At 48.8% G+C, this 27853-nt stretch overlaps 1 protein-coding gene and 1 pseudogene across 5 annotated transcripts; both read left to right on the top strand.

Moving 5' to 3' along the window:
- Nucleotides 1-101: 101 nt before the first annotated feature.
- TMEM40 (transmembrane protein 40) lies at nucleotides 102-26849 on the top strand. Of its 5 annotated transcripts, XM_036431169.2 has the most exons (12): nucleotides 122-409; nucleotides 9646-9729; nucleotides 10267-10404; nucleotides 15579-15668; nucleotides 16988-17041; nucleotides 19581-19616; nucleotides 20303-20335; nucleotides 20773-20823; nucleotides 24423-24494; nucleotides 24591-24665; nucleotides 25198-25260; nucleotides 26272-26849. In XM_036431169.2, exons 2-12 carry the CDS (start codon nucleotides 9654-9656, stop codon nucleotides 26289-26291), a joined length of 708 nt encoding a protein of 235 aa, XP_036287062.1. In that variant the 5' UTR covers nucleotides 122-409; nucleotides 9646-9653; the 3' UTR covers nucleotides 26292-26849. The 5 variants fall into 5 exon arrangements, with proteins under 5 accessions (XP_045435159.1, XP_036287061.1, XP_036287064.1 ...); XM_036431168.2 differs by lacking the exons at nucleotides 25198-25260; nucleotides 26272-26849 and adding an exon at nucleotides 24814-25187 and having other exon boundaries at nucleotides 105-409; XM_036431172.2 differs by lacking the exon at nucleotides 15579-15668 and having other exon boundaries at nucleotides 126-409.
- Nucleotides 2456-4422, top strand: LOC118715738 (annotated as a pseudogene).
- Nucleotides 26850-27853: the final 1004 nt, after the last annotated feature.

Raw genomic sequence — 27853 nt, 5'->3', positions numbered from 1 at the left:
CTCACCAGTGCAGGTGGAGGGGGGACTTGGGAGATGCCCCGCCTCCTCCCTGCCCAGAGCTTAGCACAGCCAAGAATGGTGCAACTTCCCCACACCATTCCCCTGGAGGCAGAGGGCATGGCCATGGCCCAAGGGAGGGGTCTTTTGGGCGTGGTTGCCCCCTCTGCTGCTCCTGCGGTGACATAGGGAAGAGGCAAACCTGTCAGGAAGGCCTGGAGCTGATAGCACCGGCAGGAAGGAATGCCACTTCCTGAGTGAGTGTGGCCCAGGGACACGTCATGCCCCGCCCCCTGTCCATCACGGGGGTGTGGCAGGGCCTCTCCCGGGCCATCCTATTCCCGGGCCCAGCCTGGCATCAGCACAGTCCACACACGGCTCGCCTTGTACCTGACAGGCCTCGGGACAGCAGGTAATGGGACGTGGGGCCGGGTGAGGGGTTTATATTTTCTAAGTGGACCTGGTTTTGAATTCCAGCTCTGTGTCTTCCTAGCTGGGTGAGCACTCAGCTTCCATCTCTGGGGAAATCAGGGGAGGATGGCAAATACTCACACACACACCACACACACCAACCAGGTCACTTTGAGGCTTCAGCTGGCATAGCAGATGGCCACTTCCTGATTCTATCCCTCGCTTGCTTTGGGACCTTCAGAAAACCCCTTGATCTCTCTGAGCCTGTTTCCCCCGTTGTGAAATGAAGGGTCTGACTAGATAGATACCTCTGCCCCGTGGGACCAAATGGCTCCGGAGGGTGAGGTTATGCCCCTCAGACCTCCCAGCCTCTGCGCCTTGGCCAACAAGTGGAGGACGGGACGCCCTCCCGTCCCAGCACCACCCTCCCCTTCGCCCCAGGCTGTCTTCCCGAACCAGGGGAGCCACCTCTGCTCAGGGCGCCCCAACTTCTCTCCGCAGAGGCAGCATTTGGCTCGGAAGATGATATACGGTCTCGTGCCTGTTGTGTTAGTTTTGTTTAGAAACTGCAGGAAAAGCTGGATCAGGAACGTGTGTTGGGGGAGCTGTATGGAGTGAAGTGGGGCACGTCCTGTTTGGGATCCAAACTCAGCAGGTCAGTAAAGAGTGAGACTCCCTCCTGGCTCTGAAATTCCTAGAATTCAGCCTAGTGGAGGCATCTAAGACTCTAGGCACCTGTGTCTCGCAGCCCTAGGAAAGCCATCACACTGCTCCCCACCGGGACCCGCTGGACACTGCCCTGCCAGAGGCCCTGTCTTTTTTTTTTTTTTTTTTTTTTTTAATATATTTTATTGATTTTTTACAGAGAGGAAGAGAGAGGGATAGAGAGTTAGAAACATCGATGAGAGAGAATCATCAGCTGCCTCCTGCACACCCCTACTGGGGATGTGCCAGCAACCAAGGTACATGCCCTTGACTGGAATCGAACCCGGGACCCTCCAGTCCACAGGCTGACGCTCTATCCACTGAGCCAGACTGGTCATGGCTAGAGGCCCTGTTTTACTTTCACAACAATCTTATGTGTGAAGCCCTCTTTTAAAGAAGAAGAAGAAGAAGAAGAAGAAGAAGAAGAAGAAGAAGAAGAAGAAGAAGAAGAAAAAGAAGAAGAAGAAGAAGAAGAAGAAGAAGAACTAAAAACTTATTGAGCTATCATTCACATGCCATAAAATTCACCCATTTAAAGTGTACAATTCTGTGATTTTTAGTATATTCGCAAAGTAGTGCAACCATCACTACTATCTAGCTTAGACCATTTTATGCTCAGCCCCAAAATAACCCATACCCTCTGGCGGTCACTCCTCATTCCCCTTTGCCCCAGCAAGCACTAATCTGCTCTCTGTATGGATTTGCTTATTCTAGACATTTTATAGAAATGGAATCATACAGTAGGTGATCCTTTCTGACTGGCTTCTTTCACTGAGCATAATGTTTTCAAGGTTGATACATGTTGTAGCGTGTGTCAGCACTTTTTTCTCTTCATGGCTGAATGACATTGTACCGTATGATTATATCACACTTTGTTCATCCATTCCTCAGTCGTTGGACATTTGGGTTGTTCCCACCATTTGGCTGTTATGAATAATGCTTCTGTGAATATTCATGTAAAATCTTTGTGTGGACATAAGTTTCCAGTCTTCGTGGGTATATATCTAGGAGTGGAATTGCTTGGTCACACGATAAATCTATGTTTAACATTGCTTTCCAAAGCGGCTGTCCTATTTGACAATCCCACCAACTATCTTATAAAGGTTCCAATTTTCCACATCATCGCCAACACTTTAAGCTTCTTTTCTCAGCCACCCTCAGGAGCGTGTAGTGGTATCTCATCGTGGTTTGGATTTGTGTTTCCCTAGTGACTAGCGGTGTCCAGCATCTTTCAGTGTGCTACAGACTCTCTGTGTATCCTTTTCAGAAAAATATCCAGTCAAACCCTTTGACTTTTTTTTAAAAATTGAGTCCTTTTTCTTTGTATTGTTGAGTTGTAGTCATGCTCATGTTCCCAGAGGATTCTGAGGCTCTGAGAATGGAGGTGACTTTCCTGAAGTCTTCACAGTCAGCGACCGGTAGAGGTGGGAACTGAATCCAGGTCTGCCTGACATTCATGAGCCAGCAAGCTCTTTCTGTGCTTGTGCACCGAATACCTCCCTCTGGTTTTTGTTGTTGCCAATTGCGTGTGTGTGTGTGTGTGTGTGTGTGTGTGTATGTGTTGAAGGGGTAGTGAAGAAGAGAGAGAGGAAACAGAAAGAGAGAGAAACTTAGAGGAGAGGATGAGAAAGAAGAAACTGGACTGGCTTCCACCTTGGGGAGTCAGAGCCAGGGGAAACCTGTTAAGACTGTTTCTTCCCGTTAATTGTCAAACATCTGGGGAGGCCTCAGAAAAGTTTATGGAGTGGCACACTCCCACCTAGTTTTTCTTGGTCCCTAAATCTGAAATAAATATTCCAAACCAGTGAATATCTTCCCTCGTGTCTAGCTGGGTCTCAGGCTCTGGAGCAGTAGTTGTCACTCTTTGTGATGGTGAAAAATGCTTTAGGAACTCCCAGTCCTATATAATAAAAGGCTAATATGCAAATGCACCCAAGGCAGAAGGACTGTCTGCCCCTCCGCCCCCATCCCCCCTTCAAGGCTGAGGCCGCTCCAGCAGGTGAGCTGCGCCCACATCTACAGCGCCCTGGACCAGACGCCCACAATGTCAACCTGGCCAAGTTCACCCACGGCCAGTGCTCCACCTCCTCATGAGGGACCTGGCAGGCCGGGGCCTGGACATCCCGCTGCTCGACAATTACATCAACTTCAGCTTCCCGGCCGAGGGCAGGGTCTTCCTGCACTGCGTGGGTGGTGTGGCCGGGATGGCCCAAGTGGCACAGCCTGCTCCTTGGCGACCCCAGATGAGGTCCCCTACCTGCTGGACCTGCACCTGTTCCTGGGCTGTGCCCTCACCCTTGCCCACCCCCACAAGAAGCCCTGAGGTGTGGGCGCGTGGACGGCGTGCTGGGCCCGGTGCCACAGAGTGTGGTGGACGCTGGGGCCTGGGAACACCCTGGAGGCATTGCTGGAGCAGCGGGGCCTGGACCCAGTGGCTGGCAAGCCCAGCAGCAGCATGTGAGCCCTCACTGGAGTCCATCAAACAGGCCAAGGAGCTGGACCTCGTGGGGCTGGGCCTGCACCCCCTCTTCAGCTGGAGCTTGAGGAGGAGGAGCTGTAGCGGCTGAGGCTGGTGGACAGCATCAAGCAGTACAGCTCGCAGGTGACCATCTTTAAGTTCAATGCCTCCAGCCCGGACCTGAGCAGCCTGGTGATGCGGACCAGGCGGCAGAAGGACTGCAGGGCCATTGCCAGCTGCCAGCAGGGCCTGCAGGAGCTGCAGGAGGGCCTGGCTGATCCAGCCCTGAGCTGCCCAGCACTGCAGATAGAGCAGCCTGGGAAAGAGGAGGAGGAAGAGGAGGAGGAGGAGGAGGAGGAGGAGGAGGAGGAGGAGGAGGAGGAGAAGGAAGAAGAGGTTGCAGGAGAGAGCATGGAGGATGTCTTCACAGAGGTATTGGCCACAGACAGCAGCAGCCAGGATCTGAGCGGGGAGCCAAGAGGTGGAAGGAAGAGGCCTGGCTGCTGGACCAGGGTATCTATGTCCCCGATGGGCCCAAGGACTCCAGTGAGCGGGCCTGAGCGTCGGAGGGGACAGGGGCGCCTCTGAGCAGCAGGTGGCTCCTGGCCCTGATGGGGGACAAGGCCCAGAACCTGCCCAGGGGCCGGCAGCAACTCTGGTGGGTCGGGAAGAAGAAGCCATTTGTGGGACAGTCAGGAAAGGAGGACAAGAAGATCAAGACAGAAAGTGGTCGCTACATCAGCAGCTCCTACAAGCGGGAGCTCTACCAGAAGTGGAAGCAGAAACAGAGAATCGCTGCACACCCAACCCCTGAGCCCCAGCAGGCCGCCAGCAGACGGCCCTGTCAGTGACGCTATTTTGCCCCATCGGGTCAGGGCATGTGCAAGAGGCACCAATTGATGCTCAAATATATATATATACACACACACACACACACACACACACAATACATATATATATACATATATATATACAAAAATACATATACATATACATATATAAATATATATATACATACACATACAAAAATACATGAATATGAGGAGTCTGGGGGGTGGGGCCCCACAGGTGCATGAATTTCATGCACCGGGCCTCTAGTACATACATATTTATAGATTTAGAAATTACATACAAGTACTATGGACCATTAGCTAACATCTCAATATATACTCGGAGTGAATTTTCTCACTGATGGTAGTGATGGAAGTTCATGTCTCAAAAAGTTTTTTCTTCGTATTATTATTTCAGTAAGCGAGAGTATACATGAGCGAGATCCCCTTTGTTGTTTTCAACGTGATCATGTGGCTGATGAAGGACTTGAACTGGGGGGCAGGGGGGAGGAGGGGTCTGCCTCCCACATTTCCTGCTGCTTGCTTGTACTTCCTAGACTAGAGTTATCTCCATTCGAGGTTCCTTTGCAGGCACTCTTTGAAGCCACTTGTCCATGCTATGGGGGCTGAGTCAGTCAAAGCCTTATAGTTTGATCCTCAAATCCACCCAACCTGGCACTGTATACCGAAATATGTCAAACAGGCTGAATGTAGGAAAAGGAAAATGTGGCCATAGCAGACCTGTCTGTATTGTTGAGCTCCCCCTGGCCTCTGGGGACATGACATTTGATATCTGACACATGGCAAAGGGTGCACATCAGAGTTGAACAATGTACTACTAACTATTTTTAGTTAAAAGTAGAGCTAGATGAGCTAATATTTTCCTTCTGTACTTTGGAAATTATAATTTTAGATATTAATAGGTTCTGAGCTAAGAACATCTAAGTCAACCTCTGCCATTCCTCAGCTTGCCACCTCTCATAGTTGGCACTCATGACCACCCCAAAAGAGATGTCATTTCAAGAAAATTCCTTTTGTATATTGAGCTGGCACTCGTCCAGCTGGCTCCCCAAGGTCCTCTCTCTTGGCTCACAGCCCCGCCTGTCCCCCTGTCCTGAAGGAGTCCTACAGAGAGTTGGGGACAATGACCACGTCTGTCCATGCTCATCCCCAGGCTGAGCATCCTGCTCCACCAGCCACAGCCCTTGGGTGCTGTCTCTATACCCCCCATATCCTCTGGATTCTCTCTGTCTGACTAGATCTTATTTCATGCACAACCCAGGATTGAACTCAGGATGGGGGATGGTGGGATGTGAGTCACCTTCTTTACTGTAGACTCTGTGCTTCTATTCATATGAGCTGAGGCTGTACTAGCTTTGCTTTGTAGCTCTGTCACTTCGTTGGCTTATACTGCACTTTAACTAACATCGGTGGTGTACCTTCTATGTGCTAAATACTACGTTAGATGTTTGTGTCAAAATGTACTTAGCTTTCAGAGTGTCTTTTAACACTCTAAGGTCTTTCTGTGTAAACAACCTCCAAACGGGGCCCACCCATCCTCTTTCTGCACAAGCTTGACTTTGTCCCTTTGCACTCTTTTGTTTCACTCCCTCAGGGGCAACCCAAGGCCCTGGCTGCATCCTTGGATGTTCTGTGGCTACAAGGTTCACCCAGAGTCCTGACAGGTCTACCTGGCTGATGGTCAGCTGGGCTGTGAGGCTGTCTCCTACTATCCCTCCCCGTCTAGGCCCAGGCCCTTGTGACAGCAGGAACTTAGGAAATCTGGGCTGCATTGAAGGGGGAAATCCAGTTTAGCAAGACCTGTGTGTTCAGAGGACCTGGCACCACCAGTGACTCAGCAGGGCTGGGCTTTTGGAGAGAAGTGTTAGAAAACGAGTCAATTTCCTTGTAGGATCAGCCTCAAATGTGGGGCCACCTGAGATGCCTCTAACCAGGGTGAGGGGTGGGGGTTCTCTGTCAGGATAGGGGCCATCTGTAAACTGGGAGACCTTGGACCAGTCAGTCAATCTAAGCCCAAGGTTTGCCTGCCCACAATAAGTGAGACTTGCATGAATGACATTAGATCGCAGGGAACCTGCCATGTTTCTTTTCCTCTTCCTGCTTTCTTCTTTCTCCACCCCTCTGCCAACTGTCTATGGTTGTCCCTCTGGGCTCGGAGTCACACGCACTGATCTTGAGTTTTCGGAAGCCCCTCCCAGCAATCCCTCCATCAGCGCCTGGTGTTCCACCATGAGTCCTCCTTCCTTTGTGTTAAGCATGGCCTTGCACACCGATCCTTGAGTTTTAAATTATAAACATTCTTTGCCTTTGCCGGTGTGGCTCAATTGGTTGAGCGCCGTCCAGTGCACTGAAAGGTCGCCGGTTTGATTTCCAGTCAGGGCACACACCCAAGCTGTGGATTCGATCCCTGGTCCAAGATGTTTCTCTCTTTCTCCCCCTCTATCTTCCTCTCTCTCTAAAGCCAATAAAACATATTTAAAAATATATGTCTATAAATTCTAGTTATCCTTTCTCATAGCAGAAATAAGGATGAAGCCGAAACTGGTTTGGCTCAGTGGATAGAGCGTTGGCCTGCGGACTGAAAGGTCCCAGATTCGATTCCGGTCGAGGGCATGTACATTTGTTGTGGGCACATCCCCGGTGGGGGGTGTGCAGGAGGCAGCTGGTCGATGTTTCTCTCTCATCAATGTTTCTAGTTCTCTGTCTCTCTGTAAAAAATCAATAAAATATATTTTAAAAAAGAAATAAGGGTGAAGGAAGGGTGAGGCAAGGATAGTTCCTAGATTTCCCCTCTCCCAATGGATCAGTGTGCTGAAGAACTGCCTGAGGAAGTGAACTTGGTTATGAGGACACTTCCACCAGAGGCTAAATATAAGCCAAGTCAGCATCTCTTGTATAACACTCAGTGCTTCTTTCCTGGTACAAATGTCAGGGGCCTGGGAACAGGCGCCAGCATTTGTCTTCCAGTCCTCAACATGGACTGAACAAATACTGTTGCTCAGACACTGACTAGCTACATGGCTCTGAGGAAGTTTCTTAGTGTCTCTCTGCCTCAGTGTTCTTAACCTATAAAATGGGCACAAGCATGGTGAGCCCTCCTAGGATTGTGGTGAGGAATATAAGTTAATATGTGTAGCATGCATGCTTACATGCTTAGATCGTGGCCTGGCAGATAGTAAATATGTATTGTTATTGTTGTCATCATCATCACCATCATCATTTTTGGTTTCTATCAGGCCCTGTGCAGGGTTCAGTGACACATAAATAAATCAGCCTCAGTCTCTCACCCTGACGGGGCTCATGATCCAGTAGAAGAGACACACACTGGGAATGTCAGACCCTCTGTGGAGCCCTGGGCACAGATCTGAAGGTGGCTGGGAATGGCGGCTCCCAGAGTTAGGCAACAAGATGCCTTACCTTGGAGAGAAGTCTGATGTAAGGCAAAGTTGATTATGGCTCAAGAATGATGTGTTGGGGCTGTGGTCGGCAAACTCATTAGTCAACAGAGCCAAATATCAACAGTACAACAATTGAAATTTCCTTTGAGAGCCCAATTTTTTAAACTTAAACTTCTTCTAATGCCACTTCTTCAAAATAGACTCGCCCAGGCCTTGGTATTTTGTGGAAGAGCCACATTCAAGGGGCCAAAAGAGCCGCATGTGGCTCTCGAGCTGCAGTTTGCCGACCACGGTGCCAGCGGATACAATAGGGGTGTCCTCTGGGCCTCCTCCAAAGCCATTTCTTTAAAGATGCTTCCTGCCAGCTGTTTCCCATGTAATCCATGGCCCCCTGCCTCTGTGCCTCTGCACATTGTTCCCTTCGGCCTCCAGCTCACCCCCGGCATCGCCTCCATCAGTAACTTCCCTGGACTGACTCTAATCTGATTTGGCCCCTGGGTTCCAACAGCCCCCAGGTCTACCAGGAAATTCCTCGAGCAAAGTGCTGCCACTTGTTCACCACTGTTTCCCCAGAGCTAGCATATACTGGGTGCTTAATTAATGTAGGGGTGTGTTTCTGTAGGAACTGTATTTAGCTACAAACAACAAGAATCCTTACTATCTAGGCTTCAGCAAAATGAGGCTTATTTGTTTCAAACAACAAGAGAGCAAGCAGCTGCGGGCAAGGGCCTGGTGTGCTCCGTCTCCTACCTGACTGGTTGGTGATCAGGCTCAGGCGGAATTACAGACACTTCGCGCTTTGGAAAATCATGAAGTGCTATTATACTAATATAAGGTAGTATGTTACATTTTTAAGTGATGAAAAAAAAATTACTGGCTATTTTATTATCATGACAATAGCACTACTGTTAAAAATTTAGAAGATGCAAAGTAAAGATAAGAAACTAAAAGCATGCGTGATAACGCCGCCCAGAGAGCACCACGGTCTGTATTTTGATATCGCTCCAACAACTACTGACTGATGGCCTTGCCTGTTTATTTGGACCCCTACCCATGCCCTCCGACTATCCAACAGGATTATTATTATTTTTTTGTAGCAAGTCCAAGACATAATATAATTTTATTATAAACATTTCGGTATTTATCTCTAAACTTAAGGATACTTTAAATAAATATAGCCTCAATATAAATATCACACCTAAAAATTACTAGCAGAAGATGTTCATAGTGGGAAAGCTGTGCATGTATGGAGATAGGAGGTCTGTGGGAAATCTCTGTACCTTCCACTCAACTTTACTGTGAACTTAAAACTGCTCTAAATACTAAAGTCTATTTTTTAAAAGTACGTTTCTATATTATCAAAAGATTATCATTATCCAAATTTCCCTAATTGTATTTTTTCTTTTTTTGGAAGTTGTTTCTCTTAAACCTTTTTATTTTTTTTTAATTTTTTAAAAATATATTTTATTGATTTTTTACAGAGAGGAAGGGAGAGAGATAGAGAGCTAGAAACGTCAATGAGAGAGAAACATCGACCAGCTGCCTCTTGCACACCCCCTACTGGGGATGTGCCCGCAATCAAGGTACATGCCCTTGACCAGAATCGAACCTGGGACCTTTCAGTCAGCAGACTGACGATCTACAGCTGAGCCAAACTGGTTTTGGCCTGAGCCAAACCGGTTTTGGCTCTTATACCTTTTTAAATTGAGTGTTTTTCCTTTTCTTATTTATTTGCCAAGCTCTCTCTGCATTAAGGATATTAACTACTTATTATTGATTATTAATTACAAGTGATATTAATTACTTGTTATTGTTATTCCTCCAGGGAAGGCAATGGAGTCTTCTCCAGGATCCTCCTCCCAGACTCCAGACCACAGTCAAGTCCTCGGAAATACAGAAGATGTAGACTGTATGTTTGCCTTCTCTGATCCTCTGGGCAAAGCCTCATGGGAGGTGGAATCCAGCAATGGGTAGAACAGAGGAAGACCCTGCTTAGAAACTTCCAAAGAAGTAGTGACTTTACACACATGTACACATACATATGTGCTTGGTCCAGCCTGTCCTCCAGCACTTTCGAGCTGTGGGAGCCCTCATCTGCTCCCCAACTCTCTAGGAGGCTCTGTGGGCTTGGGCACTAGGGAGAGCCCCAGAATAGGAGATAGGGAGATAGGGCTTAATCTGATCCCACCTGCCCTGAAATTTACAGAGAATCTTCAGCTGGCAGCTACTCATACCGTCTGGTGGTCTCAGAGCAGGCTGGGCTCCATGTTTTAGAGAAAGTTCTGCCTTGGGCCTTCTTAGGACCCGGAGGCCTCTGGGAAGAGTGTCCTGGAGAAACCCGCCCCTCCTGGTTCCCCAAGTCCAGAGAGACCCCTGAGGAGGCCTGGGTGGTCCCTGGGGTGGGACAGGCGGGAAACACTCATCCTTGCCCATGTGTTCCTCCCAGATGGAGAGACAGATGCTCACAAGCAAGACAGGGAGGCTGGACTCTTTCCTCAAAAACAGTATAAGAGAGACAAGTCTTCCTCCTCCTCCTCTTCATCTTCCTCTTCCTCTTCTTCATCGTCGTCCTCCTCTGCTTCAGGTACAGCAAAGATTTAAATATGCATGCATATGATCTTATATTATTCAAGAAAACCTAGCCCTCACTGGTTTGGCTCAGTGGAACAGAGCATCGGCCTGCAGACTGAAGGGGGTCCCGGGTTTGATTCCAGTCAAGGGCATGTACCTTGGTTGCGGGCACATCCCCAGTGGGGGGTGTGCAGGAGGCAGCTGATCGATGTTTCTCTCTCATCGATGTTTCTGCCTCTATTCCTCTCCCTTCCTCTCTGTGGAAAATCAATAAAATATATATTTTTTTTTAAAAAAAGAAAGAAATCATTTACATGAAAAAAAAAACATGCTCCACAATCTCCCACACTGATACTTCAATTCTATTTTTCCACATTCCCCTTCAGAGCCTGCCTGTCTGTACACACACTTGTATACAGTTATATATAATCATATAGACAATTTTGTTCATGGTTTAACATCTTTTTTTGCTGTCTTCTCCTCTGGCGTTTTGCCCTGCTGTTCTGTCATATCTTTGCAGCTATTTCTTTTTTTTTTTTTTTTTTTTTTTTTTTTTTCTAAGGGCATGATGATACATTTAATTTTATTTAGAGGCATACAATTCCATATTACAAATTCAACAAAGTGATAATCACATTAAAAAATAAACATCTGTAAATATTTATTACAGTTATATAATATAAATCTGATTAAAGAACTCAAGTGATGTGGAGGATTTTAAAATATGGACCCATTTTTTATTTAATCAACATATAAATTTGCATCATATATATGAATATACAGTACTTCATTATTAATTTGTCCTTAATAAGAATATAAATACTTCGGAGGATTCAGTATCTCTGAATTATTCAGGTAAAACACAGATATTATGATCTTTTTTTTTTTTTTTTTTTTTTTTTTTTTTTTTTTAATCAATCTTTATTGTTCATATTATTACACAGGTTCCTCGTTTCTTCCCCCCTCCACCAGGTTCCCACCCCACCCTCTGCCCCCTCATCCTCATCCATTGGTGCACAGTTTATGTTCAGTCTCTTCCTCCCTCCCTTTCCCCGATAGTAAATCTCTTTTCAGATAGCAAATCTGTTACTTAGCATTTTCTCATATCAATAATACCTCCACATGCCCAATGATACAATTCACACAAAAGACATTTCCTAATAGGACAACCAGCCTCATCCAGGCCCCACCCAAGGCACTCACAGATCAACACCCCAGCCCTATACTAACTCAACACATCCAGATCTAAGCCTTCATCACTTGATTCAGCAGACCCTCAAGTTCCCGCAAAAGTTTCCAGCCGTGTCTGAGAGGCAGCCGTGGGGCAGGGGCAGGTGAGGAGCGAGCTGTTTTGGGTCAGGCTGCTCCGGGCCTGGCCTCTGTTGCTCTGGTTTGTTCCACAACCAGCTGCTCCGTGTCTGGTCACTGCCGCTCCTGACCCAGTTGCTCTGGACTTGGCTGTTGCTGCTACAGGCCTGGCCACACCTGACTCGGCTGCTCTGGGCCCAATTGCTCCGGGCCCGGCCGCTCCGGGCCTGGCTGCTCCCAGCCTGACAGCCGCTTCTCCGGGCCTGGCCGCATCGGACCCGGCTGCTCCGGGCCTGGCCGCTCCCAGTCTGGCAGCCGCTGCTCCAAGCCTGGCCGCTCCCAGCCTGGCAGCCACTGCTCTGGGCCTGGCCACACCAGACCCGGCTGTTCCAGGCCTGGCCGCTCCCAGCCTGGCTGTTGCTGCTCTGGGTCTGGTCACTGCCACTCCCCACCTAGTTGCTCTGGACTTGGCTGTTGCTGCTACAGACCTGGCCACACCCGACCCAGCTGCTCTGGGCCCGGTTGCTCCGGGCCCGGCCACTCCGGGCCTGGCTGCTCCCAGCCTGTCAGCTGCTGCTCCTGGCCTGGCCGCACCAGACCCGGCTGCTCCGGGCCTGGCCGCTCCCAGCCTGGCAGCCTCTGCTCCGGGCCTGGCCACTCCAGACCCGGCTGTTCCGGGCCTGGCCGCTCCCAGCATGGCAGTCGCTGCTCCGGGTCTGTTCACTGCCGCTCCTGACCTAGTTGCTCTGGACCTGACTGTTGTTGCTACAGGCCTGGCCACACCTGACCCAGCTGCTCTGGGCCCGGTTGCTCCGGGCCCGGCCACTCCGGGCCTGGCTGCTCCCAGCCTGTCAGCCGCTGCTCCTGGCCTGGCCGCACCAGACCCGGCTGCTCCGGGCCTGGCCGCTCCCAGCCTGGCAGCCGCTCTTTGCAGCTATTTCTAATGCCTCTCGAATAACCCCTCAAATGGCTGCATCTCATGTACAGTGACATTGAGGTTTCCTAGGGACAGCCTGGTGTCAGAGTCAGTGCACCTGTCCGTAACGCAGCCTGCCCGGGTTCAAATCCTTCCTTGGCCACTAACTAGCTACGTGTCTTTGGATAAATCCCTTAACCCTATATGCCTTGGAGTACTAATTTCTAAAATAGGGATGGTAAAAAAAAAAAAGTTGTTGCCTCATAGGATTCTTATGAAGATAACATTTATCACATGTGTAACGTCTTAGCACCTAGCACCTTGTAAAAGCTTAAAAGGGAAATATTATTGTTAATCATTGTTATTGTTAATAATTATTGTTACCCCACCTGACCACCAATGTGTTCCAATCATGAGCATCCTTGCTCAAAAGCTTTTGCTTTTATTTATTTATTTACTTATTCATTCATTTTTTAATTTATTTTTAAATTGAGGGTCATGGCATTTGATTATATAGTTACTTACAGTTTGCATAATATATCTATTGGAAACTTTTGATCTGTAGGATTAGGTTTAAGTAAATGAAAAGTTGCCGGTTTGAAATGGTCCCTTACAATGCGTGGATTGCGCCCCCCCAACCCCCACCCGCTTGCGCCTCCCTCATAGCCCCATCTTCCCCTCACGCTGGAGTGGAAGTACCGGACCTTTTTCTCCCACAGACCACCGCGGCTCTTGCTTTCTTAATATTTCATACAAATCATGTCCTAAGTATCGCTTCCCCACAAGTACTCTAGTGGGGCTTAGAGAAATAAGTGTCCCTATTTGAGACTTGATTACAAATTGTCACGTTATTCTCTAATATAAACAGCAGAATATTCTTTCACTTTTACTCTTTTGATTCAAAATGTAAGGCTGAGTTTATAGCAGCAGCAAACATCATAGCTAGCATGTGTTCATGCTACTGACCTGTGCCAGGTACTGTCCCGAGCACTGTAATAACTCAATTAATTCTCACAGCAATCCATCGAGGGAGGAACTATCATTGTTACCATTTTACAGATGAGGAAACTGAGGCACAGGCTAACGTCCCTGCTATAGGAAGGCTCGGTAACCCGGGATTCCCTGGAGGTTTTTCTGGGCTTGAGGAGCCTAAGGATTAGCTCTGGTCTATTTCTCCTCAACCAGAGCCCTGATCTGTTGTACATAGTGGGCCTGGGTCTGAGATTTTATTAGATGAAAGCGATCTGAGGCTAAATTTTAAAAAATGTTTGCAAAGCCCTGGCACCCTAGACATATGTCCTCTTGTTGCAAATGGTGAGACTGAGGCTTAAGGCCACAAAATCCATGCTTATCTCAGCAGACAGAAAAGAGAGAGAATGGTTAGTGGATCCAGTGGGTTTGTGCGTAGCCAGGCTCCTCCTGGGTCTGGAAAGAAGCCATCACCCTTATTAAAAGTACACAAACCTCCGAGACCGGTTTGGCTCAATGGATAGAGCGTCGGCTTGGGGACTGAAGGGTCCCGGGTTCGATTCTGGTCAAGGGCATGTACCTTGGTTGCGGGCATATCCCCAGTAGGGGGTGTGCAAGAGGCAGCTGATCGATGACTCTCTCTCTCATCGATGTTTCTAACTCTCTATCTCTCCCTTCCTCTCTGTACAAAATCAATAAAATATATTTTTAAAAAAAATAAATAAAATAAATAAATAAAAGTACACAAACTCTTGCTGAAACCGGTTTGGCTCAGCGGTAGAGCGTTGGTCTGCGGACTGAAAGGTCCCAGTTCGATTCTGGTCAAGGGCGTGTACACTGGTTGCAGGCACATCCCCAGTAGGGGGCGTGCAAGAGGCAGCTAATGATCACTTCTCGGCCTTTTGACTAAGATCAAGTGTAGTAAGAGGCAGCTGATGGATGTTTCTCATCGATGTTGCTAGCTCACTATCCCTCTCCCTTCCTCTCTGTAAAAAATCAATAAAATATATATTTTTTAAAAAGTACACAAACCCCCCACTAAGCGCGTTAGCTCTGGAAGAAGGGCTTCCAGGTGCGGCGACTCCTGCCAGGGGGCTCTGTCCCTGTTTCTCCTTTGTGGTGGGAGGGGACAGTCTGTGTCCTGATCCTGGTTGCCCCTTAGGGGGTGCTGCTCCCACACAAATGTCCCTCCCGAGTGGCCATAAAGCACTTCCCTCCTGCCTCCACAGCACACGTGGGATTGGCTGTGGTTCGCAAAACTGAACACTGAGAGAAAACGGCAGGCACGCTAACGCAGAAGCTCACAGGGACAGGCTGACGTTCAGGATCCTGGTGTCTGATCCACAGAGACTGGCCTGCTGCTGGGAGTCAGACCAGGCCATCCTTCAGGCTCAAAGCCCCAAGCCCCATCGTCTCACTGTAGCCCAGTCTTCCTCCAGGCCCAGGACCCTCACTGATACTCATGCACCAGCACTGTTCTCCCTACATCTTTCTGTTCTTAATGTAGCCTGTTATTTTTTAACTACATTTTTTATTGTGAAAGATTACCCATCGGCACATTTTTTAAAAAATATGTATTTTTATTGACTTCAGAAAGGAAGGGAGAGGGAGAGAGAGATAGAAGCATCAATGATGCGAGAGAATCACTGATTGGCTGCCTCCTGCATGCCCCACCCTGGGGACCGACCCACAACCCTGACCAGGAATTGAATCGTGACCTCCTAGTTCATAGGTCAACGCTCACCACTGAGCCACACCAGCCGGGCACGTATAGACACATTGTACAAAATGTGGAACACCTAACGATATAAGAAGAAGAAGAAGAAAAAAATCATCCTTTGCTCTGTCTCCCAGAGACAAACACAATGTTAAGTCTGTTTTTTCCCGGCCACACGCTTCACAAAAATGAAATCCTGAGAATGAACAACAGAACAAGTGTCTTCTGGGCTCCTTTCAGGCCGAGGTTCTCCTACAGCTTGTGTTTGTTCCTGCAGAGAGCGGTGATGAGGACCAGCACCCCAGGAAAGCCAGGAAGCATCGGCGGAGGCGGGGGGCTGGACACTCCCACAGGGGCGGCCCAGCGGGTAGGCGGCAGGCCTTCACCATTCTCCTTTCCCACTCGGCTCGCTGTTGAGTTTCTCCCTGGGCCTGAGCGTGTCTGCGTGAAGATGTTCCTGGCAGCATTGTTTACAGTAGGGCAACCATGGAAACAGCCTGATGTCCCCCAACTGCAGGATAGGTCAGCGATGCCACACCTTGTCCCGGTTAGAGCTCTCTGGTCTTTATATCGCTCTGAAGGAAAAAAGAAAGATATCAAATCGTACAATCAGTTTGATCTCACATACACTTTGTACAGTTTCACTCATATGTGGCTATGAACAAGACTGGAAGGAAAAATACCCAAATGCTAATAGTGGTTATCTCTGGATAGTTAAATTATGGGGGATTATTATTTTCTCTTGTTTGAACTATTCTATAGTATAAATATTTGACGTGAGCATGTTTTATTTTTAACAACAGAAAAAAATTTTTTGCAGAGAGAGAGAGAGAGAGAAAGAGAGAGAGAGAGAGAGAGAGAGAGAGAGAGAGAGAGAGAGAGAGAGAGAGAAATTTCAGCCCAAATGGATCATGGGAGAAAGGAACGGGGAAAAGAGCCTGGATGAATGCCTAGGACAAATTCTGGCACACAGAAGGTGTCTAATAAATGCTGCCCATGAAGCTGAAGTTGAGCTCCGGATTCTGTTTCTGGAGATAAAAATGATTAGGATTGTGGGCTATAGAGATAGACCTGAGTTTGAACCCTGGCCTTGTCACTGACTATGTGAACTTCAGGAAATACCTGTGAGCCTCAGTTTCCTTTCTGTAAAATGGGGGAGGAAAAGGGACTAATACCTCCTTCATAGGATTTCCAGGAGGATCAAGTGAACTATTCAATATAAAGTACTTCATGCAGTGTTGGTACATTCATGAAGTGCTCAGATTTTTTACAGAGAGGAAGGGAGAAGGATAGAGAGTTAGAAACATTGATGAGAGAGAAACACCAATCAGCTGCCTCCTGCACACCTCCTACCGGGCATGTGCCCGCTACCAAGGTACATGCCCTTGACCAGAATCGAACCGGGGACCTTTCAGTCCGTAGGCCGACGCTCTGTCCACTGAGCCACACCAGTTAGGGCTCCAATTCTTTCTTAATAAATGAACACAGTCTCCTCTGGCTGTGCTAGGGAAGTAGGGCAGTCATCAGAGAAAAGGGAAGCACTTGTTAGGCTGTCTTGCCTCTTGCCTACCGCCCAGCTTACCCCCAGCACAAGGCTTTTTAAGACTTCATGCCGGTGCAAGACAGAAGCTGCCCTGAGATGCCGCTCCTGGGAAGAACGGACTAATGGGGTTTGTTTCTACCCAGGTGCTGAGCACGGGAAGCCTGACCTTTTGAAGGACGAGCTTCAACTCTACGGAGGTAATTGATTGTCCAGTGACTTTGGAAAAAACAGAATTAGACCAAAGACAGGAGGGCCGTAGGCCCTAGGGGTTTATTGGGGAGAAACGAGATCATGTGTATTTCATGAGCTACAACCTTGTGGGAAGATGCAGAAAATATGGTGAGGTGAGTGGTTATAACGTTGGCAATGGACATGGACAGTGGTGACCCTGTCCTGGGCTCTCTTCTGAACTAGAACCTTGACTTGTCCAACTTCCCAACCTTTCTGGGCCTCAGCTTCCCAACCAGCAAAATGAGACGTGATCAGTATTCTCTCGTGGAACATTTGGCTGTTAAAGCCAGCAAGGGAAGATTACAAATCTGAACTCTACAAGATTCATATTATGGAATAATTGCCTCTGAGCACCGTGATTATTACAGCGAGATGTAAATATGATATCTATTTGCTTCATAGAACTCTGATGAAATGGGGGGAATTTATAGGAATGAACCCGTTTGCCAAAAAGCCTGACTAATGCCCATGGCCAGATAAGAAAATCTCCTTAACTTTGTTTCATCCAACATTTCCCTGATCTGCGTAGTGTTCTAACTCCTGATAATGACCCAAGAAAAACATCAGGAAACACTTATTTTTATACTCGAAGAAACGTAAATAAAATATTTTGATGTTTGGCAGCAAGATATTACCAGTGACTGCTTCTGGGTGGTAGCATTGTGGGCAATCGTTACGCTGCTCATTTATCTGATTTTTTAAAATTTATTTTTAAACAAAAACAAGTATTATTTAGGTTTTTTTTTTTTTTAATGCTTTACCCAATTATGAAAGAAAGATTTCACTGGGTGTGAAATGAGAGAAACTGATATTTATGTATATTTTAAAATATTTTTTCTCATCATGTAAGTAATTCACATTTACTGTAGCTCATGTGGATGTTGTCATGTATTTGTGAATTCTTTCCTCCCCATCCTCCCACCCCAAGGCATTGTGGGTCCTCAGTAAATTACACGGTTGGAGTCTCATTTCGTGGCTTTCTGGTACCTTCTCTGTACCCCTGGTGCTGGTCACTCTTGGGTCACTTGTAGGTAGTGTTCTCATTTGCATGTTCACCGTAAGGACAGCTGAGCGTGCTGAATGTTTATTGCCAGGTGCTGCGTGCCCCCTTCTGGTGCCTGTGTCCTGGGGCTGACCTCAACCACAGGAAGTGTACAGGAGTGGGGGCTCTCAGTGGTTGGGGGGGGGGGGGGGGGGAGGAAGTGTTTACAGTCTTTTTCTGATCTTAGTTTGGCATTTCCCCCCCAAATTAACAGGAATTGCTCCTGAAGTGGAGATAGCATAGAAGGAAGAACAAGCAAAATCATCAGGGTACCAACACAGACTCCCTGCTTAGGACCTTCTTAAAAGTCCTACCTGCCTTTGAGGGGAAGAAGGGGATGGGCTAGGAGAGAGGTCACCGGAAACTAGAATAGGCACAAGAGCTAGAAGGCGAATGGGTGGGAAGGTCACCCCAGACCAGATTAACGGTGAGGCTGCAACTCAGGGCAGGTAAGTAGGGCTCAGCTTGCCAGACAAGGGGCTTGAACCTCAGGGTTGTGGGGGCGGAGCTGGGGCTCCCAAGTACAACCCAGCACAGCTCCCGGAGTTCGGGGCCAGGGGGGCTGCGGCCTGTGGCTAGGTGTCATCACTCAGATCTAGGTCATCGTGAACAGGCATAGGTTGCAAACTGGTGACTCCTGTGTGTGCAGATGTGTTTTATCTGGCTCACTGAGTGTTTTTCTTTATTTTCTACAAACCCTTGTGTTGAGGCTGACTTTCATTGGTGGAAGCGAGGGAGCTGCTCTGCAAAGCTCATAGAGTGTTCTTAAAAATTATTATTAATACATCTCATCAATTCTGCAACCCACCTTTTTTCACATTTGGACATATCTGAAATCAGAGTGCATCATAAAATCACTGGTAATGATAATTAGCAGTGGTTTTCCTTACATAGTAACATAGGAAAAAAGTCACGTCTCACAAACTCTCTGATTTGCTAAAATACAAGAGTTGCCAACCTTCTTTTTTTATAATCAAGAAGTTTATGCCGAAACAGGTTTGGTTCGGTGGATAGAGCATCGGCCTGCAGACTGAAAGGTCCCAGGTTTGATTCTGGTCAAGGGCATGTACCTTGGTTGCGGGTCCATCCCCAGTAAGGGGTGTGCAGGAGGCAGCTGATCAATGATTCTCTCTCATCGATGTTTCTAGCTCTCTATCCCTCTCTCTTCTTCTCTGTAAAAAATCAATATATATATTGTGTATATACACACACACACACACACACAGAAGTTTATGTAAAAACCCGGATTTCTGGCTTCTCCTGGAAGGTGGCAGACCTGTAACACTGGGCACTGGGCAGGCATTCCTGCAGCGGCGGCAGCAGCTGGTGGGTGGTGACTGTCCCTTTGGATGGAATAGGAACCCTCCAGTTCGCTCCCATCCCCCCTCAGCCCACTCAGACCGAACGGAAAGTCTCTGGAGGAGGATAACGGGTCTGTGACCTTGGCTTTTCCTTCCCTGCAGGTGCTCCTGGGGAGGTGGTGCCCTCTGGAGAGTCAGGTGAGTGCCTCGTTTCGGGAGAGGGCTCGTCGGTGCTGGCGTTGCATGGGGTCTGGGCATTGCCAACTGTTGTCGGGGTTCATGGCTGTGAGACAGGGACTCCAGACCCACTTGGGAGCCTGGGGCCCTGACCGGGGCTCAGCAGCAGCAGGGCTGGCTGTGGCATGAGGCAGGGAGCCCGGGGAGATTAGAAATAAGCCAGTCAATGAAAGAGAAACACCACATGACCTCACTCATTTATGGATAATTAAGAACATTATAAACTGATGAACCAAAAGATAGATATAGAGACAGTAAAACAACAAGCAGACTGTCAAATTACAGCGGGGAGGGTAGGGAGATCTGGGGGAGATAAGAGATCAACCGAAGAACTTGTATACATGCATATAAGTACAACCAATGGACACAAAACTCTGGGGAGGGAGGGTATGTATGGGAGGCGGGGCAATGGTAAGATATGTACACAGATAATAATTTAATTTAAAAAAATTAAAAAAGAGTTAAAAAAAAAAAAAAAGGAGGTCCAACGAGGTGAGAACCAGCGATGGGCTGATAGAAAGAGCTCCTGGCGGTGGACAGTTTGACAGGAGCCATCTCACAGGCCACCGGTGGCCTTCCCCAGGGGGCAGGCTGCTGGTACGGACCCAGGCCGGGCTGGGCACTAATGCTGAGTTTCTAACCTCCAGGACTGCGAAGGAGAGGCTCTGACCCAGCAAGCGGTAAGTCCTCCGGCCCCAAGAGGGAAGCGGAGGGCGGCCTGAGTTCCGGGGCGGGGGGTGGGGGGGTGGGGCGTTGGGGGGGTGAGGGGGTGGGGGGGGTGGGATGAGATCACAGCCATCCTGGGGAGGCAGGTCAGTCCCGGCCAGGAGGCCATCGCCAGCCAGAGCATCTGTCTCCCCAACCACTCAGGAAGGGGACCCCCAAGCCCAAGGGGAATGGAACAGAGCATAGGCTCAGGCCTGTGGAGGCAGGAAGGGTCCGTGAGGGCCTCAGGAGCAGCCTTCCCCACCTTCACACCTTGGCCCTGAGGGCTGGGTCTTGCAGGGAGGGAGTGTCCTCTGACTCAGGGAAAAGGAGCCATCCGCAGGAGGCGGGAAAGAGAAAGCCCCGCCTACCGTCCTGTGTCAGCGTTAAACTCTATTTTCTTGTTCCTCAGGAGACGTGGAGGAGGCCTCTCAGTTAAGAAGACTGAACATAAAGAAAGATGGTAAGGAAGTGGATGTCCCAAAGCTGCTTCTGCCGGTGTTGTCCAGGTTTCTGTGGGTGGGAAGTCCGCTGGTGGCCCAGAACAACTGGGAGTCACAGCCCGCCCATGTCATGTGTGCCCTGCAACTTGCAAACTCCCCCGCTTCAAATCACCCTGAGGAGGGGGCACAGTGATTCCCAGGTTGCAGATATGGAAACTGAGGCCCAGGCATGGGGCGTGGTCTTATCCCTAGTGAGTGGAACGGCCGGAGCTTTAACCCTGGACGTAAGCTCTTTCTGCCCTATGTGGAGTTACGGGGATAATATTATACATTCCCTCCAGTCACGGCCGGGCTGAGGAGGCTGTGAGTTGAGGGTAGACAAGTTCCAGAGAAGGGGTGATGCAAACCAGAGGGCCCTCCTCCATTCCAGGCCTGGAATCTGGGGGCGCTTCGGGGAGGAGGAGACGTGTGGGAAGAGAGACTGTGACTTTTTTACGAAATAAACGGCAGTTGTTCTAGAAACATTTGGAGTTGTTGCAAAGGCCCTCCTTCAGGGAGCGGAGAGGGGGTCCCCGCCCCCTGCTCTGCCTTTGTCCACGGAGATGAGCAGAGCACGCTGTTTAATTGTCCCGGGCTAAACGGCAAGCCTTGTCAGGCTAAAACGGGGGTTCCCTGAGGGCAGGCCATGTCTGAGTAGCTCCAGGACATACATGATACCCCAAAGTGAGAAGGGGGGTCCCCTCTCTGCGCTCTTTCTTAGAGTGTGGTCTGAGACCCCACGCCCCAACACTGCCCAGACCCTGCTCATGCCCATCAGACACACACAGCAGCCTGTCCCTGTGAGCGGAGCCTCTGCAGGCAGAGGGCTGCTGGAACCCCGTGTGTGTGTGTGTGTGTGTGTGTGCGTGTGCGTGTGTGTGTGCGTGTGTGTGTGTGCGCGCGCGTGTGCGTGCATGTGTGTGCGTGTGCGTGCGTGTGTGTGTGTGTGTGTGTGTGCGTGCGTGTGTGTGTGTGTGTGTGTGTGTGCGTGCGTGTGCGCGTGTGCGTGCGTGTGTGTGTGTGTGCGTGCGTGCGTGCGTGTGTGTGCGTGTGTGTGTGTGTGTGTGTGTGTGGTTTACACTCAGCAAAATCTGGTAGTTTGGGGAATTGTCTGTTCAAAGAACTATTCCACAAAATAATGTATTGCCATTTGTCTTATGCTCATTTTGACTTTTTTGATGAAATCATAATTATGGTTCTTATAAGTGAACAATGCTGCTGTTTTTGCTATTTTCTTTAGAGGAGCAGAGCTATCAGTATATTTGGTAACACTTCTGTTGAACTTTAAGATGTCCCTGACTTTCTGAATGGAATTTAGGTGTTTATTTTGTTACGTTGAGATATAACTGACATACAACATTATATTCATTTCAGATGTACTCTCTCCTCTCCCCCCAACCCCCCAAAGGTTAAACTGACTTCAGAGCAAAGAATGTCCTAGAAATACTCATTTTAATTTCCCCCCCAGGAAAATAAAACCAGAAATACCCTCTCCCCTTCCATTCATTTGCCTTCAAATGCTCCTGGCCAGCAGTGACATGCAATGTCACACTGCCTTTACCCTTTACCAACTTTCCCAACCAAGACCCCACCCGCCCTCTCAGTGGCTCAGAGGCTGCTCTCCTCCGTCCATCGGTGAGAACACGGAGGCTCAGAAAGGTTGGGTCGCTGGCCCAAAGCGTCAGAGCACTCCGGTGGCTCCGCGGGACTAAACTAACACCCATTCCCGGCGGCCGCTCAGGAAGCCTGCCTCCTTCCAGGCAACCGTCTCCGCATTGTCTTCTCCTTTTCCCTTTCCTTCCCTTCTTCTAGAAATCTCTGTTTGCATCTCTTGTAATCACAGCCCCCTGAGCGGGTCAAAGCCCCCGTGTTCCCTCCTCTGACAGTTCCCACGGTGCCCAGCAAAGGGCAGGGGGCCTCTCTTTCACGGACACCCCCCCCCGCCCCCGAATTCCTGCCAGCCTCTCAGCACCCCCCACCCCCCGCCTCTGTTCTCTTCTGAACATCCCACGCCTGCATTTCCGTTTCTGGGCCCTGGGCCCACAGCATGCACAGCGGGTCATGTGTCGCGATGTTGGTACAACACAGGTGGTAACAGCAAACCTCTGACGTCAGTAACTTCACGGGGGGAGGGGAAGGGGGGGACTGGTTCAATAAACCAGAGTGACTTCGTACCATGGAACCCTATACAGCCCTCAAAAAGAACAGGGCAGCCGAAACCCGTTTGGCTCAGCGGCTAGAGCGTCGGCCTGCAGACTGAAAGGTCCCAGGTTCGATTCGGGTCAAGGGCATGTGCCTTGGTTGCAGGCACATCCCCAGTAGGGGGCGTGCAGGAGGCAGCGGATGGATTTTTCTCTCTCATTGATGTTTCTAACTCTCTACCCTTCTCCCTTCCTCTCTGTAAAAAAATCAATAAAACATATTTTTAAAGTAAAAAAAAAAAATAAATAAATAAATAAATAAGAACAGGGCAGATCTATTTATGCTCTGAGAGGGAAAGATGGCCCTGATCTATCAATGAGAGGAGAAAAGCAAATTATAGAACAGCACGTCTACTCATTGATCCTAGCTTTTTTTTTCTTTTTTTTTCTTTTTTAAGTGCTTGTACATACTCGTGCCTGGAAAGGTTTTGGCAATCACCACTCGGTTTTAAGGAGGGATTCAGGGAGGGAGAATGGGGCAATGTGAAACTTTTAAACTTGAAACAGTTGCGTATTTTGACGGTTGTCTATACGTGCATTCCACAAGTAAAGTGTCAGCGGCTCCGCCTGCCTGTGCCGCTTTGGTCAATGGGCAAAACCTCCACCGGCCACCCTGCGGAGGGGGCAGCGCAAACACGGAAATGAAAACATAACCGGCTGAGCGGTGATAAGCGCTAGAAAAATAATAAAGTGAGATAAAGGCTGGAAAGGGTGGGGCTTAGGGTGCTGTTTTAGTTGGGCTGGTCCGGAGAAGTGTCTGAATAAAAGCTACACTTCAGCAGAGACAGGAATACTTTTTTTTTTTAATTATTATTATTTTATTGATTTTTTTTACAGAGAGGAAGAGAGAGGGATAGAGAGTTAGAAACATCGATGAGAGAGAATCATCATCGATCAGCTGCCTCTTGCACACCCCCTACCTGGGATGTGCCCACAACCAAGGTACATGCCCTTGACCGGAATCGAACCTGGGACCTTTCAGTCCACAGGCCGACGCTCTGTCCACTGAGCCAAACCGGTTTCGGCAGGAATACTTTTAGTAACTAACCTAGCGGGCGAGCTCCTGGTTAGAGCATTGGCCTGCACGCTGGAGGGTCTCTGATTCAATTCCAGGTCAAAGACACCTACATGGGTTGCAAGTCTGATCCCCATCCCCAGTCAGGGCGTGTTCAGAAGGCAACCAATCAATGTGTCTCTCTCACACTGATGGTTCTCTTTCTCTCTCTCTCTCCCGCTCCTTTCCCCCCTTCCAACCTCCTTTCCTCCTTGTCTGAAATCAATGGGGAAAATATCCTCACTCCTTGGAGGAGAATTTTTAAAAAAAGAAAGAAAGAGGAAGAAGCAAATAGTAAATTCCCCCACCTCCTCTGCCTTTACAGATGAGTTTTTCCACTTCGTCCTCCTCTGCTTTGCAATTGGGGCCTTGCTGGTGTGTTATCACTATTACGCAGGTGAGTGGGGGTGGGGGTGGGGGTTGGGGAACCATTGCTGGGGGCTGAGGGTTCAGGCCTGCAGGCTAACCCTTCTCTCCTGGACTGACCTCGCAGACTGGTTCATGTCCCTCGGGGTTGGCCTGCTCACCTTCGCCTCCCTGGAGACCGTTGGCATCTACTTCGGGCTGGGTAAGCATCCGTCTGCCCCCCATCCCAGACTCTTAGAGGGTGGTGGCTGGACCAGCCACAGAGGCTTGCCAGGGGCCAGAGAGCCACGATCTAAGCACTTTTAAAAAGATGTTCTTATGCTCCTGTTTTTCTCCTGACCACATTCAAGGTCAACGTGAGGTCTTTGGCAAAACTCTGTGGAAAAATGGGCAGCTCTGTAAAAAAAAAAAAAAAAAAAAAAAAAAAAAAGCAACAAAAACAGTTGAAAGTGGCAAACAAACAGAAATCAGGCAGATGCTGAAAACAAGTTAGTTAATGGGGTTGGGTCCCGCGTTCTCCATTTCCTGGAACTGTTATTGCTGTTCGCGGCTGTTGTTTTTAATAATAACGCCAGTACTATTATCTAAGCATAAACCTGCTGCCTGACATTCCACCTCGAGAGCCTTGTTTGTGTGGCCGAAGCCGTGGTCCACGTGTGGGCGGGCGGAGGGCTGACCCCAGGGCCCCTGAGGAGGCACAACGCTCAGTCACCTCTCGCTTCTTGTCTGGGCAGTGTACCGGATCCACAGCACCCTGCAGGGCTTCATCCCCCTCTTCCAGAAGCTCAGGCTGATCGGTAATGTTTATATAATTCTTCCTAAGCTCACTCTCTCTCTCAATCGGGGTCCTCTGTGGCCAATGAGGTTTAGCATATGGGAAAGAGCACAGGGCCCGGAGTTGGGGCCTGGGTTCAATTCCTGCCTCTTCCAATGTACCAGCTCTGTTAGCCTCAGTTTCCTCAACCGGAAAATGGGTGTAATGACACCTACCGCACAGGCTGAAGATCATGTCAGGAAGGGAGGCGGCAGTCCCTACGTGTGAAACCGAAGGGAGTCTGGGTGTTCTGTCATGGAACATTTCCCCAAACTCGGTCTTCTCCGAGATTTTATTTGCTTTACAGCATTGGGGGTGGGGGTGGGGGTGGGCTTTACTCATTTTGTATTTGTCTGATGAAACTGAGGTTCAGAGAGGTAGAGTGACTTGCCCAGGGTCACACAGCTAGAGTGGCTGGGCTGAGCTAAAGGAGATCCTCTCTTTAAAAAAAAATAAAAAATAAAAAATTATATATATATATATATATATATATATATATATATATATATGATTTTTACAGAGAGGAATGGAGAGGGTAGAGAGTTAGAAACCTCGATGAGAGAGAAACATCGATCAGCTGCCTCCTGCACACCCCCTACTGAGGATGTGCCCGCAACCAAGGTACATGCCCTTGACCGGAATCGAACCTGGGACCCTTCAGTCCACAGGCAGACGCTCTATCCACTGAGCCAAACCGGTTAGGGAAAGGAGATCCTCTTTGATGAGCAGCAGCTCTGTGTCTATTATTACTAAGTCTCAAAACTCAGAGGCCAGGGGGGCCTGTGTGTCTCTGAGCTGAGGATTTCTATCTTCTTTAAACCACTAAATTCATAAAGCAGAAATTCATTGCAATGGCTGCGGGTCCTTGAGACCCACGGCTTCTGGGGTGACTCCATTGTTCCAGCTGTGATGGGTCTTGGGCATCTGCGGTGGTGGTGGGAATGGGGCCTGACTGTCTTCAGAATCCCATGATTCTGTGGGCTTTTCCTTCCAGGGTTCAGGAGGACTGACTGAGGCCAGTGCCGGCGGGCAGCCAGGCCCAGCCCGAGTGTGACCAGCGTGGCATCCCCAGCACAGAGCGGCATTCTGGGGGACACGTGGGCAGGCCAGGCTGGAGCAATAAAGAGAGCTCTTTTCCTTCCACACGGTCTGAACGTTGGCGCCAGCCCTGGCAGAGGCATCCTTTGGGCAGTGCTGGCACGCAGCCCAGCTGCCAGAATGGAAGGCAGAGGGAGGGTGAGGGAACGGAACCCTTCATGGTACCCGGATCAGCAGGAAGCTTCTGGGGCAGTAAGAGACCCCTGGGCCTTGCCAGCTGTAATCTGTCTGGGCTCCGGTTGCTTTCGAACCCCCAGGCTCTCCCAGTGTGCTCTCAGTTCCTACAGAGCCACCGCAGGACAGACGTACAGTCCACTGTCCTGAGACGTGGAACCACCATGTCAGGTCCCCTGGGTAAACCTGATGTGGGAGAGCTATGGGGGACGAAGCCATAGCATCTGGGCTCCATCACCTAGGGCCGGCTCTGCAGCCCTGGGCTCCATCAAGATCCAAATAAACGTTTTCTTCCTTGTACTAAAAAGAGTCAGTGACATATTTCGTTGGATTTTTTGAGTTCAAGAATACATTTGGGGTCTTCTTTGACCCTGCCCTATGGAGTAAATCACAAAAAAAGTAAATCCTCTCATTTTAGGTCCCAGACTTCAATTGCATATGGGAGACAGGGTTTTGCAAACATGTTCATTAGGAAAAAAAAAAAAAATTGTCCTAGATCTCAGCTGTAAATCAACCCCAGTTAATATTTTGATTGTTTTCTGTGAGTCTCTTTAGTGTGTGATCTCATGTATGTTTATTTTGGGCCCCTTTTTCCTTTCACCTAGAATAGGCGTGCTTTTTCATTCCTACACAGTCTCCCTCCACATCCTTTCCAGCCACTCTCTATTCCGTGCTTTACACCACAGCCCTTCTATTCTTAGTAATCATATTAATGGCTGACGTTTGCTCAGTATTCTCACACGCTGGGTTCAATCCTCAGTCAGGGCACATATAGGAATTAACCAATAAATGCATAAATAAGTGGAACAACAAATCAGTGTTTCTCTTTTCTCTCTATCCCTTCCTTTCTCTCTAAAATCAATTTTTAAAAAGTAAAAAAAAAAAAAGGGCAGGAACTTAAAGAACTATTTGCACGCCTGTGAGTGTGATTCACAATAGCCAAGCACCCACTGATGAATGAATGTGGTCTATACACAAAATGTGGCCTATACACACAATTGAATATTATTCCACCATAAAAGGAAAGGACATTCGGACACATGCTACCACATGGACGAACCTGAGGACATTGTGCTAAGTAAAACAAGCCGGTCACAAAAGGACAAATACTATACGATTCCACTTAGGTGAGGCCCTGGGGCAGTCCGGTGAGACACAGAAAGTGGGATGGTGGTTGCCAGGGCTGCGGGGGAGGGAATGGGGAGTCCGCGGTAAACGGGCACAGAATTTTAGTTGGGAAAAGGAAAGGATTTGGAGATGGAGGTGGTGATGGTTGCACAACAATGTGAAAGTACTTAATACCA

Source organism: Pipistrellus kuhlii, unplaced genomic scaffold, assembly GCF_014108245.1.
Source record: "Pipistrellus kuhlii isolate mPipKuh1 unplaced genomic scaffold, mPipKuh1.p scaffold_m20_p_11, whole genome shotgun sequence".
Taxonomy (NCBI): Eukaryota; Metazoa; Chordata; class Mammalia; order Chiroptera; family Vespertilionidae; genus Pipistrellus; species Pipistrellus kuhlii.
This window is presented reverse-complemented; position numbering and strand designations above follow the sequence as displayed.